This window comes from Oryx dammah, unplaced genomic scaffold (genome assembly GCF_014754425.2).
Source record: "Oryx dammah isolate SB20612 unplaced genomic scaffold, SCBI_Odam_1.1 HiC_scaffold_3, whole genome shotgun sequence".
NCBI classification, from domain to species: domain Eukaryota; kingdom Metazoa; phylum Chordata; class Mammalia; order Artiodactyla; family Bovidae; genus Oryx; species Oryx dammah.
Window position 1 is genome coordinate 67,681,740 of NW_024070187.1, and position 15,103 is coordinate 67,696,842.

The 15,103-nt window shown below is 43.3% G+C and overlaps 1 protein-coding gene across 2 annotated transcripts in view; it reads right to left on the reverse strand.

Moving 5' to 3' along the window:
* The window catches only part of USP46 (ubiquitin specific peptidase 46), a 77,041-nt gene that overhangs the window by 9,158 nt on the left and 52,780 nt on the right, over nt 1-15,103 (reverse strand). For both annotated transcript variants that reach the window (XM_040238219.1, XM_040238220.1), the window contains exons 6-7: nt 5,122-5,205; nt 2,801-2,998 (exon numbers count right to left, since the gene is read on the reverse strand). In XM_040238219.1, coding sequence (XP_040094153.1) covers nt 2,801-2,998; nt 5,122-5,205 — 282 coding nt within the window. The remainder of the gene's footprint in view (nt 1-2,800; nt 2,999-5,121; nt 5,206-15,103) is intronic.

The window sequence follows — 15,103 nt, forward strand, 5'->3', positions numbered from 1 at the left end:
TACTTAAACAAACGTAAAAAAGCAGTGAATGAAACAAAGTCCTGCCTTTCCTGAGGTTGAGGGCTGGAGTGGTAATAAACTAAAATACAAATATATTTCAAGTGGTGATACATGCTGAAGAATATAGCAGTGCAACAGGTTGGTGAGCAATAAAGGGAAGGTGCTCTGGTGATGATATGAGATGTGAGCAGAAGGAATTTCCCTGAAGGGAAGGGGAGAGGGAGAGAGAGAGTGTGTCTGTGTGTGTGTCTGTGTGTGTGTGTGTGTGTGAGAGAGAGAGAGACAAGCCATGAGACCACGAGATGGAAGTTTCAGGAATGGAGAAGAGCAAGTGCAAGGCCTAGGGGATGGGTGGAGCTGGGAACAGTGTGATCAGGGAACAGCACGGAAGCCAGACCCCAGTGAGCTGCAGTGGGCGAGGCTTAGGAATGGGCCACCGTGGTTAAGATTATGGACTTCACCGTGAGCGAGCCAGGAAGACACTTGGGAACTCTGAGGAGTGATGTGATCTGATTCAAGTTTTCGAAAGATACTAAACCAAAATGTGTAGTGACAAGTAGGAAAACAAAAAGGTACATTATTACACACTACAGAAAAAAGTAGACCAGACAACCAAACAGCTTCTCCTATGAAGTCAGGTTTGCACAACTGAGGCGGTTTTTAACTCTAACTCTGAAGTTTTGTTGTCTCAATGCATCATCAAAGTTGGAAAGCTGAATCTGCCTTAGTTTGCTTTTTCTTTGCTACACTGCACAGCATGCGGGATGTTAGTTCCCCAGTCAAGGATCAAACCCACATCCTGTGCATCTGAAGGTCTTAACCACTGGACCACCAGGGAAGTCCCTTTAGTTGGCTTTCTTTAAATAAAAGATACCCCAGAGGATTGTTCTCACCTTTCTCCAGCCACTCTCTCCCCTCCCTCTGAGCTCCAGCCCACGGGCCGCCTCTGTTTTCACACACATCAGCGTTCTCAGCCGGGGCCTCTGTGCCTGCTGCAGCTCTGCCTGAAAGGGTCCTCACTCATGTCTGCATTCTTGCCTCTTTTTATTCCTTGGGTGGGCTTCAGCTCAAATGTCATCTCAGGAGATAAACCTTTGCTGACCACCTTCCCTGAAGGGGCACCTCCCACTGCTCTCTGTCATCGCCCTGTTCCTTACTCATGTGTGTGCTTAGTCGCTCAGTCACGTCTGACTGTGTGTGACCCCACAGACTGCAGCCCGCCAGGCTCCTCTGCCCATGGGGATTCTCCAGGCAAGAATATTGTGGTGGGTTGCCATTTCCTAGTATATACATAGAGTCGGACATGACTTATTGACTAAACCACCAGGAACGTAGAATATACATAGCATATACATAATATATGGGATTCCCTGGTAGCTCAGCTGGTAAAGAATCCGCCTGCAATGCAAGAGACCCTGGTTCAGTTCTGGGGTCAGAAAGATACCCTGGAGAAGGGATAGGCTACCCACTCCAGAATTCTTAGGCTTCCCTGGTGGCTCAGACGGTAGGGAGACCTGGGTTTGATCCCTGGGTTGGGAAGATCCCCTGGAGGAGGGCATGGTTAAATCAAAGAAAACTGTTAAAAGAACCCTTATGAATAAATAAATAGAAAACAGATGTGTGTGTATGTATGTTCAGTCATTCCGTCGTGTCCACCTCTTTGGGACCCCATGGACTGTAGCCCGCCAGGCTCCTTTGTCCATGGAATTCTCCAGGCAAGAACACTGGAGTGGGTTGCCACGCCCTCCTCCAGGGGATCTTCCCAACCCTTAGGTTCTTTAAAATACTTAGCAGTTTAGAAGTATTCTTCAGGGGGAAACAGAAAGGTGGCTTGTAACTGACCAACAAATACAGCTTTCTGAGAACGTAAGATGATAATCTGTGACTGGCTCTGCATGGGACAAAACAAGGGTTGCTGCAGGTAGTTACAGTTTCTGATACCATCCACCCAGTCGAGGAAAGGAAATCACTCCGTTCCTCCCTGTGGAACCACGCATCCTCTTGGTAATGGTCTGTTTACTACCACTCCATCCAGGTGGAAGGAGAGGAAAAGACACCTGCTCTGTGACAGGCCCCAGTCTGAAGCCTACAAGGGCGACAGCAATGTCGATCCCAGGGAGGGGACACAGATCCGTCTCAGCTGAGCAAATAATAGCAACAGGTGAATTTTCAGTAGAGTTCTCAAGACTTACACCAAATTATACAATAAAAAATATTTCCTCAAAAGAGTTACAGCAAAAACACTTTGCTTTTCCATATCAAGGGCATTTCTCTCCACTCTCTCTTTTTTTTTAATTATGTACTTATTATAGAATACAGGGGAAAGGCTTAAAACTACCTAAAGAACACTTAAGAATACATTTTAATTATTCAAATGCCAAAAAAGTATTAAATTCCATCCACTGCTTCCAGTCTTTATTTAGGTACCTTAAAACACTTTAGTGATCATACTAAATGAGTAACCTGGTTTTTCAAAAATTAAAATCATAGCACAAACATTTGCTTTTCCATGTGATTTCAAATTCTTTATATCCAATGGAGATTTATTATTCCCTTATGAGAGAACATTTAAATTATTGTTATGCGTTAATTTTATCTTTATTTTTAAATTTATTATTTTACTTTATATACATAAGTTTAGAGATTCATTTTGAGGTGCTAAACTGGAGCTTAGAGGAAACTCCCCGAAGCGCCATCACCACGGAGTCTCATATCCCCGGCCCCGCCCCTGAAAGATGTGGCAGAGTCCACATGGCCCAAGGACAGTGCCTCCCTCCACGTGCTCCTTGCCCGCCCTCACCTGCCACAGTGTACCACCACCGCGACCAGGTCGTACATGCGGTCCAGGTTGACTGCATCACTGGAGGTGTTGAAGAGCCGGAGCTCCAGAGGGAAGACCACTCGGTAAGAGAGCTTGGTGTACCTATGCAGCTGCTCCATGTACTTGAACCGCTTGAGGTGCAGGGCCAAAATCATGGGCAGCTTTTTGACTCTCATCCTAAAATAAAACATGGAACAGAAAATCAGTGGCACCCAATGCCTGTGAGTGGGACCAGTTATACCACAGCCTGCACGAATGGAGAGCAGGAGGGGTCCAACAAACCTCAGACCAGCAAACAGCCAATCCACGTGCCAGAGTAAAAGGATGCTCGCTTGTACAGACTCGGCTAACTGGAGCCTAGTAAGCAGAGAAGAGTGCAGCGGGGCTAGGATGTGGGGGTGGGATCATCTGTTTGGTCAAAGGAGACACCCCAGAACTTATGTACCAATAAAAATATGATGCACAATTGCTCTACGTCACTGCCCTCTGCCTCCCAGGAAGAATGGTATTTGGATAATCCCTCAACTCTGAGATAACGGAGAGGAGGGGACAGTTTTTGAGAAAAGCAGGCTGGGGAAGGGACAAGCAGAGGGTGGATCTGTACATACAGGTTCTGAGAACCGACAAAGAGGCATGCCTCAGATATCCCCTGCCAACTGGTTACCATCAGATAACCAGGCATGCTGGGCCCATTCTCCCTCCTTACTCCTGGGCAAGTCATTTCCCTTTTCCGGCTCTCAGGTTCCTCACTTACAAATTCAGAGATTGATTGGTTTAGGGCTATATTTCTCAAAATAGGCTCGTGAGAGCACCGGAGATATTAATGGATTCGGGGTTTCTGAGGTCAAACCAGGCTGCTGCTCTCCCTTCTGTTCCTAAGTTCCTCCTTGCACATCCACATACCTAAGGCTTTGAGAAATCCTGCAGAAAAGGATTTTCTTTTGTTCGATGCAGCAGTTCCGGAACTTACACAAACATGAAAAGCTCTTTTTGCAACTAGATGACCATTAAGATTCTTCAGTAAGAAGTCGCAAAGACAATAGTTTATGGAGATAACTCTGACAGAATAGAGGATTTTCTGGCTACCTTCGAGGACACCCTCTTTGAAGGTCCTGAATTATTGTAAATGCTGTTCGACTTGTGCATATTTTCCATGAATTATTATTTGTAAAGGACAAATTTAATAGAATATTTAGAAATCTATTGAAAAAAAAAATCCTGTGCATAAAAGTAAGCAAAACCACACCATCAGCAGAAACGTAAGATTTATGGGGATCCCTATTATTTTTTAGGAACACAGCATTTTAATGTATAAAACTTCCAGGGTTGAATAGAATATGCTTTCATGCTCCCCTGGAAGACCTAGGATGGCCTTAGGCAGACTCAGTTTAGATTATATGGATGGGGACAGAGATAAGCTCCCCAACCACTAATGAATGTTAACTCCCATCTGCCACCACAATGACTAACCTTTCTCCAGTTCTGAGGCACCAAAGAAAGATGTGCATGTCTGGGGATGAAGGGCTGGGAGACTGGTCAGAGAAACTCGTTCAACTTCAGCTCTAGACCCGTCACAGTTTTAGATGGTAGGAATGGGCATCTGTGAGTTATCCTGAATATGCCACAAACCATGGGCAGGGTAAACTTAACTCATAGTAAAGCTTCACAGGATAGTAAAAATGTCAAGTTTATTGGCTTCTGGGGACAGAACATAGGGAAGGACAATTATTTCACATTGTTCAAGACCTGTAACTGGCCAGTGCTGGTAAAAAGATGGGCAACCTTGGGTCTTGTATCAACTCTGAATATGATAACTTTCTTATTACCCACCCATAGACTGATGTTATTGATTTCCTCATGCTTCCTTATTAAATGATTAGTATTATTTGCCTCTTCTATCTTCTAAATAAGAAGTTCCAACATTATGCAATACTAACAGTATTCCTGGGTGACCACTATGTGTTATGTACTATGCTAAGTCAGTTTTATAATTCACCTTTAATCCCAAGAGGACAGTGATCACACTTGCTCACCACCTGTTTACCCAGCATGAGTATCTGGCACACTGAATAAATGAATGAACAAACAAACAGATGAACACCACATGATCAGATGAATGGGCAACTTCCCCAGGTAGGCATTCTTATCGTATTCTACCAGTGAAGAAGGTAACTGACTTCTCCAAAGCTACTTGGTTATGAGCCCTAGGAACTGGGATTCAAAAATCAGATCTGTCAGGCTCCACAGTCTGGACCCTTCTGCGGATAGGAAGTCACCCCCTGGGCTAAACCCTTACGTACCTTTTCTGGGCCTCCTGTTTGCTGCAGCATGTTTCACAATAATACTTCTGTTCACTACACAGTGTTTCTGTGTTGCTGAAATCTCTGCAGAGAAAAATATTTTCAACTTAACAGAAGTCCAAAATGTACTCAGCTTACCATGTCCTAAACTCTCTATTACCTGTAGGGTAATTTTTAAGTGAATGTGGGTAAAGAAGTAATGAGAAAAGATTCTTCTTGGGAGCAAGTGCTATGATGATTAGAGCATGTTCACTAGGCTGGGTTATGATTTCACCATGAAAGATTTTCAAGTAAGCTTTATTTAATGGGACACAGATAGATCTAAATTAGAGTTTCCAACTGATTCACAAAAAACAAAAAAAAGAAACTCAAGGTTTTTAAGAGACAGTACCTGAAAACTGGAGATAAAAATTATAATAGAAAAATACTAACTATAGTAAAAGCCAACCATTACAGTGAAAGTCAAATCCAAAAAACCATCATACAAAATGCTAGGAGACATTACTACACGGTTAATGAAAAACGATCAGTCTTAGGTGGTCTACATTTTCAAAGAGCATGAAAGATAATCAAATTTAAATCGTATTCAATGGCCCTTATATTGAACTCAGAAAATCTCAAATTATCAGGAGATGACTACCAACCCCCTGCTCCCCTCCTGCCCACATGCTGGATGATAAGAACTCCCGACCACCTCCTCTTGAGAACAAACGCCACTGGGACGCTATGTCAGTATTCACCTCGTCGTAAGAGTTTACTGATGCTGTATCTGTACTCACCTCATCGTAAGATCTTACTGTACTACTGACAGCTTTCATTTTTTTAAATGTCACGGCTTTTCATTCTTCTCTGGCCATCAAGATTCTACTCAGCATTCCTGGGGTACTGCCTCAAAGGCTGAATACAACATCCAGAATACTGTAACACCCTGGAGTCTTGAAAAAGGCCGTGACATGTCCTTATTCATAAGGAGCATCCTAGCACTAGATCGACCAGCTTTTACCAAAAAGAAAAAGTCATTTACACGGTGTTACTAACTCAACCACTTAAATAGAGCTTATCAAGAGAATACATAGATTGTTCATTCATTAGATTCCCCAGTGACTACCAACCAACCGTACCCTGGACTGAGTGCTGGGATCCACAGAGAGCGCCTGCCCTCACGGCACACAGGTCACCAGAGACACACGCAATGAGCCACTTACAACACTCAGTGTTCCGTGCAGGTGAAACATACGTCATTTCATACCACGGACTCCCCTGCCTAAAGCTCTTGGATAGTTTCTTGGTGAATTCAGGAATAAAATCCAAATTTCTTTTTTAACTTCATAAAAAATTTATTTGACTGTGCTGGGTCTTAAGTTGCAGCATGTGGGATCTAGTTCCCAGGCCAGGGATTGAACCCGCTCCCCTGCATTGGGGGCGCCGAGTCTCAGCCACTGGACCACCAAGGAAGTCCCTAAAATCCACATTTCTTGCTATGCCAACAGACTGTCTGCTCTTCTGACCCATCTCCGGCCTTCCCGCCTCCTTCACGCTGCTCTAGTCCCACTGGCTGGCCTTCTCTGCAGCTCCAGGGTGCCATGCTCTCCCTGCTCTGGGGCATTTGCTAGTGCCATTTTTCTCTGCACTAACAGCTCTTTTTCCAGATGTTTCCATCGCTGGCCCTGCTCATTGTTCAGAGTTCAGCTTCTACGTTACCTATTTGGAAAGGACTTCCCCAGTCACTCTCTCCAAACCCATCCAGCCCCTACTCTGTTGCTGTCTTGCTTTCCTCTGAGCACTTATCACTATCTGAAACATCCTCCTAGTTGCTGGATGACGTGTATGGGCAGTGACCGTGTCTGTCTCACTCACTGCCAGAGTGCCAGCACTGAGGATGGGCCTGACACACAACAGCACTCAACGATGTGTGCTAGCTGAACAAAGGGAAACGCATGTATACAAAGTCCCCAGCAAAGTATAGAGGATGGAGCCATGAACTTGAACTGGGGCAATTCAGGATGTTTCCCCAAGGGGTGATATCTGAGTCAGATTCTCAAAAAGGGAAAGTGAACCAAGGGGTTAAGAGTTCAGGATTCCAGACAGAGTGAAGGCCATGGCCGAGAGGCATGAACACAAGGTACAGAGCACGCTTCTTAGAAGCTGTGTCGACCCTGTGGCTCTCTAACTTGTCTCTGTGGGCTTGACAGCATCAGATGGTGCTTTATGGACCATTTCTGGCAGCACTCTGCAGGAAGGACTGGAGGGGGTCAAAAACCAAAAACACAGTTTAGAAGGCAAGTATACTCAACCCTCAGACTCCAAGTGCCTGGTACCTGATACAGACTCAAACTCAGCTGAATACTGCTCAGCTCTTCATGGAGTAACTGTTGTAAAATCTCTTCTTGGTCTGCACAAGATTTACTGGGGTAGAACAGAGCAACCAAGAAGGGGCAGTGAGTCTGGGTGAGGGTGGAGAGTCGTCGTTTTGGAATGTCTACCACAGACAAACCTCTCATCTATCCTACTAAAGAATCAGAGTAAGTCACGCAACAACACTGTAAATAAGGTACACTCCAATAAAAGTTAATTAAAAAAAAGAAGATCTCAGGCAAGTATAACAAATAAGAAACACTTCCTACTCAAATTTCTCAATTAAAAAAAAAAAAGTTTTTGTAGATCCACAAAGGTAAAAAACATAGCAGAAGTTGGTACTTAAAGACCCGATTCACCATCCTGCCCAGCCCTAGATGACTGGAAGCTTGTTGCCACAGGAGAGGCAGGACAAAGCCTTCAGAGCATCTGTGAGTCAAGAACTGGAAAATGTGGCTCAGTTAGAGAGACGGAGTGGCCCCAGCAGGAAACTGAGGCACAGCGGATCTGTCAGATGATGCTGTACAGTTGCTGGAATAAAAGAGGGCAACAAATGTTGAGGAAACTCCTCAATGAGGAAATCAAAGAGGAGAGGCTGCGGCTGCTAAGTCGCTTCAGTCATGTCCAACTCCATGCAACCCCACAGATGGTAGCCACCAGGCTCCTCTGTCCCTGGGATTCTCCAGGCAAGAACACTGGAGTGGGTTGCCATTTCCTTTTCCAATGCATGAAAGTGAAACGTGAAAGTGAAGTCGCTCAGTCGCGTCCGACTCTTAGCGACCCCATGGACTGCAGCCCACCAGGCTCCTCTGTCCATGGGATTTTCCAGGCAAGAGTACTGGAGTAGGGTGCCAAGAGAGGAGAGGAGAAAGGTCTTTTAGACACTCGGGATAAATTACATCAAAGCACAAAGGAGAGGTTATCGGGAAAGCAAAAAACTCTGTATTTCTTGAAAAACAGTCAAAGAAACTTTTAAAAAATATACTTTGGGAGCAAGTCTAATATGAAACACATACCTTCATAAGGACTATAAAGCCTAATGGAAATGTACACAAGAAAACTTGAAAAAAATGGAGAATGACTATGTTTCCAGCTGAGATGGCTACAGGTTGTAAGAATAGCTATCATGACCAAGGTAATGTCTATGTTTGAGAGAAAACATTTTTGATTTAAATCTTAACTTTTCACTCAACACATTAGCTCAAAAATTGATTTTAAAAAATTCTCAGGGGCGGTCCTAAGATGGCGGAGGAACAGGACAGGGAGAACACTTTCTCACCCACAAATTCATCAAAAGAACATTTGAAAGCCGAGCAAATTCCACAAAACAGCTTCTGAATGCTGGCAGAGGACATCAGGCACCCAGAAAGGCAGCCCATTGTCTTCAAAGGTGGTAGGACAAAATATAAAAGATAAAAAGACAAAAGAGGTAGGGATGGAGATCCCTCCCGAGAAGAGAGGCTTAAAAAAGAGAGGTTTCCAAACACCAGGAAACACTCTCTTTGGCGGGTCTATGGCGAGCCTTGGAATCTCAGAGGGCAAAATAACCAGGAGGAAAAATAAATAAATAATTAAAACCCACAGATTATGTGCCTGACAGCAAGTGGAGGAGGAGGAGGAGGCCAGACGCTCACATTGCCCACTAGCAAGCAGGGGCTGGACAGGGAGGTGCGGGCTGCATTGCTTAGGGTAAGGACCTCGCCTGAATGCCCTGAGGGCAATCTGAGGGAACTAGCTTGAGACAGCAACCCAGACTGTGGGATAGCTAACGGTGGCTCAGGCGGTAAAGCGTCTGTCTACAATATGGGAGACTGAGTTCGATCCCTGAGTTGGGAAGATCCCCTGCAGAAGGAAATGGCAATCCACTCCAGGACTATTGCCTGGAAAATCCCATGGACAGAGGAGCCTGGTAGGCTGCAGTCCATGGGGTTGCAAAGAGTCGGACACAACTGAGCAACTTCACTTTCACTTTCACTTTCAAGACACCACCAGCCCTGCTCACAGAACAAAGGACTGAGCAGAGCTAGCCGGCTGCGGACCAGCCCATCCCCCACTGGAGACAGGCAGGCGAGGGCAGCCAGAGCCAGAAGGGGGCAGAGAGGCATCCTATTCCAAATGTCAAGCTGACGTCATTGCTGACCAAGACTTCTTGGGATTCTGGATGGTCAACATCCGCTGGGAGAGTTGCAGACAGAGATCAGCTCCCCAGAAGAGACACACGGCACACCTGAGAAGGCATGCCCGTTGTACACCCAGAAAACCGAGTAGCTGGGATGGGGGGAAGCAGTAAGTCGCAGCCTTCAACTGGGAGCAACTGCACTAACCAAGCACCTGGTCACCTGAGCTGCTCGGACCTGGAAGGGCACAAAACGCAGGCCCAACCAAGTCTGCACCTTTGTGGAGTACCTGAGAACCTGAACCTGAGCGGCTTAGACCTGGGGACTGCATGAAACCCAGGGCCTGCATCAGACAGTTCCCGGCAGAGCAAGCTAGAGCCTGAGCAGTATAGACTGGGAATGCACACACGCCGTGAGCAGGGGCAAACCCAGTGTGACTGAATCACTGTGAGCACATGCCAGTGATATTTGTTTGCAGGGTTTCTCCCTCCCCACAGCACAAATGAACAAGTGAGCCTAAAAAAAGTGACCTCCACCGCCCTCCTTGTGTCAGGGCGGAAATTAGACACTGAAGAGACGCAAACAGAAGAAGCTGAAATAAACAGAGGGAACCACTCTGGAAGAGGTGCAATAGGTTAAAACCTTGTAGTTAGCACCGACTCCATAGGAAGGGGCCTACAGACCTTGAAAAGTACAAGCTGGACCAAGGAACTATCTGAAAATGAACTGACCCCACACTATCTGCAACAGTTCCAGAGAAAGTCCTAGATATATTTTTACTATAATCATTTTTTAATTAAAAAAATTTTTTTAAATTTTTAAGTCCCCTATTACTTTTCATTTTTATAACCTACTATTACCTTGCCAAAAAAAAGAGAGAGAGACCCTATTTTTAAAGCAAACTTCATATATATATATATGTTTTTTTAATACTCTATTTTTGAGAATCTAACCTCTACTTTAGATTTTTAATCTTTGCTTTTTGGTATTTGTTATCAATTTTGTACCTTTAAGAACCCAATCTTCAGTACCCATTTTAACTTGGGTGCGAGATTACTGGCTTGACTGCTCTCTCCCCCTCTGGACTCTCCTTTTTCTCCACCAGGTCGCCTCTATCTCCTCCCTCCCCCTTTTCTTCTCTACCCAACTCTGTGAATCTCTTTGTGTGTTCTCGGCTGTGGAGAACACTTAGGGAACTGATTACTGGCTGGATCTCTCTCTCTCCTTTTGATTCCCCCTTTTATCCTCTGGACACCTCTGTCTCCTTCCTCCCTCTTCTCTTCTCTGTGTAACTTCGTGAACATCTCTGAGTGGTCCAGACTGTGGGGCGCACATAGGGAAGTGATTACTGGCTAGCTTGCTCCCGCCCCTTTTGATTCCCCTTCTTCTCCTCCTGGTCACCTCTATCTCCCTCCTCCCTCTTCTCTTCTCCATGTAACTCTGTGTACCTCTCCAGGTGTCCCTCACTGTGGAGAAACTTTTCATCATTAACCTAGATGTTTTATCATCAGTGCCATATAGATGGAGAAGTCTTCAGGCTACTCTAAGAATAAGACTGAAAACCAGAGGCAGGAGGCTTAAGTCCAAATCCTGAGGACACCAGAGAACTCCTAAATCTAGGAAACATTAATCGATAGGAGCTCATCAAATGCTTCCATACCTACACTGAAACCAAGAACCACCCAAGGGCCAGAAAGTTCCAGAGCAAGATATACCATGCAAATTCTCCAGCAACACAGGAACACAACCATAAGCTTCAATATACAGGCTGCCCAAAGTCACACCAAACCCACTGACATCTCAAAACTCATTACTGGACACTTCATTGCACTCCAGACAGAAGAAATCCAGTTCCACCCACCAGAACACTCACACAAGCTTCCCTAACCAGGAAACCTTGACAAGCCACCCGTCCAACCTCACCCACAGCGAGGAACCTCCACAATAAAGAGGAACCACAAACTGCCAGAATACAGAAAGGCCACCCCAAACACAGCAATATAAACAAGATGAAAAGGCAGAGAAATACCCAGCAGGTAAAGGAACAGGATAAATGCCCACCAAACCAAACAAAAGAGGAAGAGATAGGGAATCTACCTGATAAAGAATTCCAAATAATGATAGTGAAAATGATCCAAAACCTTGAAAACAAATTGGAGTTACAGATAAATAGCCTGGAGACAAGGATCGAGAAGATGCAAGAAAGAACTTCCCTGGTGGCTCAGACAGTAAAGTGTCTGTCTGCCTACAATGTGGGAGACCTGGGTTCAATCCCTGGGTCGGGAAGGTCTCCTGGAGAAGGGAATGGCAACCCACTCCAGTATTCTTGCCCCACCCCCCAAAAAGCAGCTCAAAGAAGTATTTTGGGCTTCTCTGATAGCTCAGTTGGTAAAGAATCTGCCTGAAACACAGGAGACCCCAGTTCAATTCCTGGGTTGGGAAGATCTGCTGGAGAAGGGAAACGCTACCCACTCCAGTATTCTGGCCTAGAGAATTCCATGGACAGTCCACGAGGTCTCAAAGAGTCGGACACGACTGAGCCACTTTCACTTTCAAACTAACAATTGGCCCCATAATAATCATAGAGATAATAATCATAGAAGAAATTAAAAAGTCAATATATAATGAATAATGCAATAAATGAGATCAAAAACACTCTGGAGGGAACCAACAGTAGAATAACGGAGGCAGAAGATAGGATAAGTGAGGTAGAAGATAGAATGGTAGAAATAAATGAAACAGAGAGGAAAAAAGAAAAAAGAATTAAAAGAAATGAGGACAACCTCAGAGACTTCTGGGACAATGTTAAACACCCCAACATTCAAACCATAGGAGTCTCAGAAGAAGACAAAAAGAAAGACCATGAAAAATACTTGAGGAGGTAATAGTTGAAAACGTACCTAAAATGGGGAAGGAAATAGCCACCCAAGTCAAGAAACCCAGAGAGTCCCAAACAGGATAAACCCAAGGCGAAACACCCCCAAGACACATATTAACCAAATTAACAAAGATCAAACACAAAGAACAAATATTAAAAGCAGCAAGGGAAAAACAACAAATAACACACAAGGGGATTCCCCTAAGGATAACAGCTGATCTTTCAATAGAAACTCTTCAGGCCAGAAGGGAATGGCAGGACATACTTAAAGTGATACCCTACAGCCCAGATTACTATACCCAGCAAGATCTCACTGAAATATGAAGGAGAAATCAAAAGCTTTACAGACAAGGAAAAGCTGAGAGAATTCAGCACCACCAAACCAGCTCTCCAACAAATGCTAAAGGATATTCTCTAGACAGGAAACACAGAAAGGGAATATAAATTCGAACCCAAAGCAATAAAGTAAATGGCAACGGGATCAAACTTATCAATAATTACCTTAAATGTAAATGGGTTGAATGCCCCAACCAAAAGACAAAGACTGGCTGAATGGATACAAAAACAAGATCCCTATATATGTTGTCTACAAGAGACCCACCTTGAAACAAGGGACACATACAGACTGAAAGTGAAGGGCTGGGAAAAGATATTCCATGCAAATAGAGACTAAAAGAGAGCAGGAGTAGCAATACTCATATTAGATAAAATAGACTTTAAACCAAAGGCTGTGAAAAGAGATAAAGATGGACATTACATAATGATCAAAGGATCAATCCAAGAAGAAGATATAACAATTATAAACATATATGTACCCAACAGAGGAGCACCACAATATGTAAGACAAATGCCAGTAAGTATGAAAGGGGAAATTAACAATAACACAATAATAGTGGGAGACTTTAATACCCTACTCACACCTATGGATATATCAACTAAATAGAAAATTAACAAGGAAACACAAACTTTACATGATACAATAGACCAATTAGACCTAATCGATACCTATAGGACATTTCACCCCAAAACAATGAATTTCACCTTTTTCTCAAGCGCACACGGAAACTTCTCCAGGAAAGACCACATCCTGGGCCATAAATCTAGCCTTGGTAAATTCAAAAAAACTGAAATAATTTCAAGCATCTTTTCTGACCACAATGTAGTAAGATTAGATGTCAATTACAGGAGAAAAAATATTAAAAATTCCAACATATGGAGGCTGAACAACACGCTGCTGTATAACCAACAAATCACCAAAGAAATCAAAATATGCATAGAAATGAATGAAAATGAAAACACAACATCCCAAAACCTATGGGATACTGTAAAAGTAGTGCTAAGGGGAAGGATCACAGCAATACAGGATTACCTCAAGAAACAACAAAAAAGTCAAATAAATAACCTAACTCTACACCTAAAGCAACTAGAAAAGGAAGAAATGAAGAACCCCTGGGTTAGTAGAAGGAAAGAAATCTTAAAAATTAGGGCAGAAATAAATGCAAAAGGAACAAAAGAGACCATAGCAAAAATCAACAAAGCCAAAAGCTGGTTCTTTGACAAGATAAATCAAATTGACAAACCATTAGCTGGACTCATCAAGAAACAAAAGGAGAAAAATCAAATCAACAAAATTAGAAGTGAAAATGGAGAGATCACAACAGACAACACAGAAATACAAAGGATCATAAAAGACTATTATTAGCAACTATATACAAATAAAATGGACAACTTGGAAGAAATGGACAAATTCTTAGAAACGTACAACTTTCCAAAACTGAACCAGGAAGAAATAGAAAATCTTCACAGACCCATCACAGCTTGGAAATTGAAACTGTAATCAGAAGTCTTCCAACAAACAAAAGCCCAGGACCAGATGGCTTCACATCTGAATTCTACCAAAAATTTAGAGAAGAGCTAACACCTATCCTATTCAAACTCTTCCAGAAAATTGCAGAGGAAGGTAAACTTCCAAACTCATTCTATGAGGCCACCATCACCCTAATACCAAAACCTGACAAAGATGTCACAAAAAAAGAAAACTACACTGACGAACATAGATGCAAAAATCCTTAACAAAATTCTAGCAAACAGAATCCAACAACATATTAAAAAGATCATACATCATGACCAAGTGGGCTTTATCCCAGGGATGCAAGGATTCAATAATCACAAATCAATCAATGTAATACATCACATTAACAAATTGAAAAATAAAAACCATATTTTATCTCAATAGATGCAGAGAAAGCCTTTGACAAACATCAACATCCATTTATGATAAAAACCCTCCAGAAAGCAGGAATAGAAGGAACATACCTCAACATAATAAAAGCTATGTATGACAAACCCACAGCAAACATTATCCTCAATGGTGAAAAACTGAAAGCATTTCTCCTAAAGTTAGGAACAAGACAAGGGTGCCCACTTTCATCGCTACTATTCAACATAGTTTTGGAAGTTTTGGCCACAGCAATCAGAGCAGAAAAAGAAATAAAAGGAATCCAAATTGGAAAAGAAAAACTAAAACTCTCACTGTTTGCAGATGACATGATCCTCTACATAGAAAACCCTAAAGACTCCACCAGAAAATTACTAGAGCTAATCAATGAATATAGTAAAGTTGCCGGATATA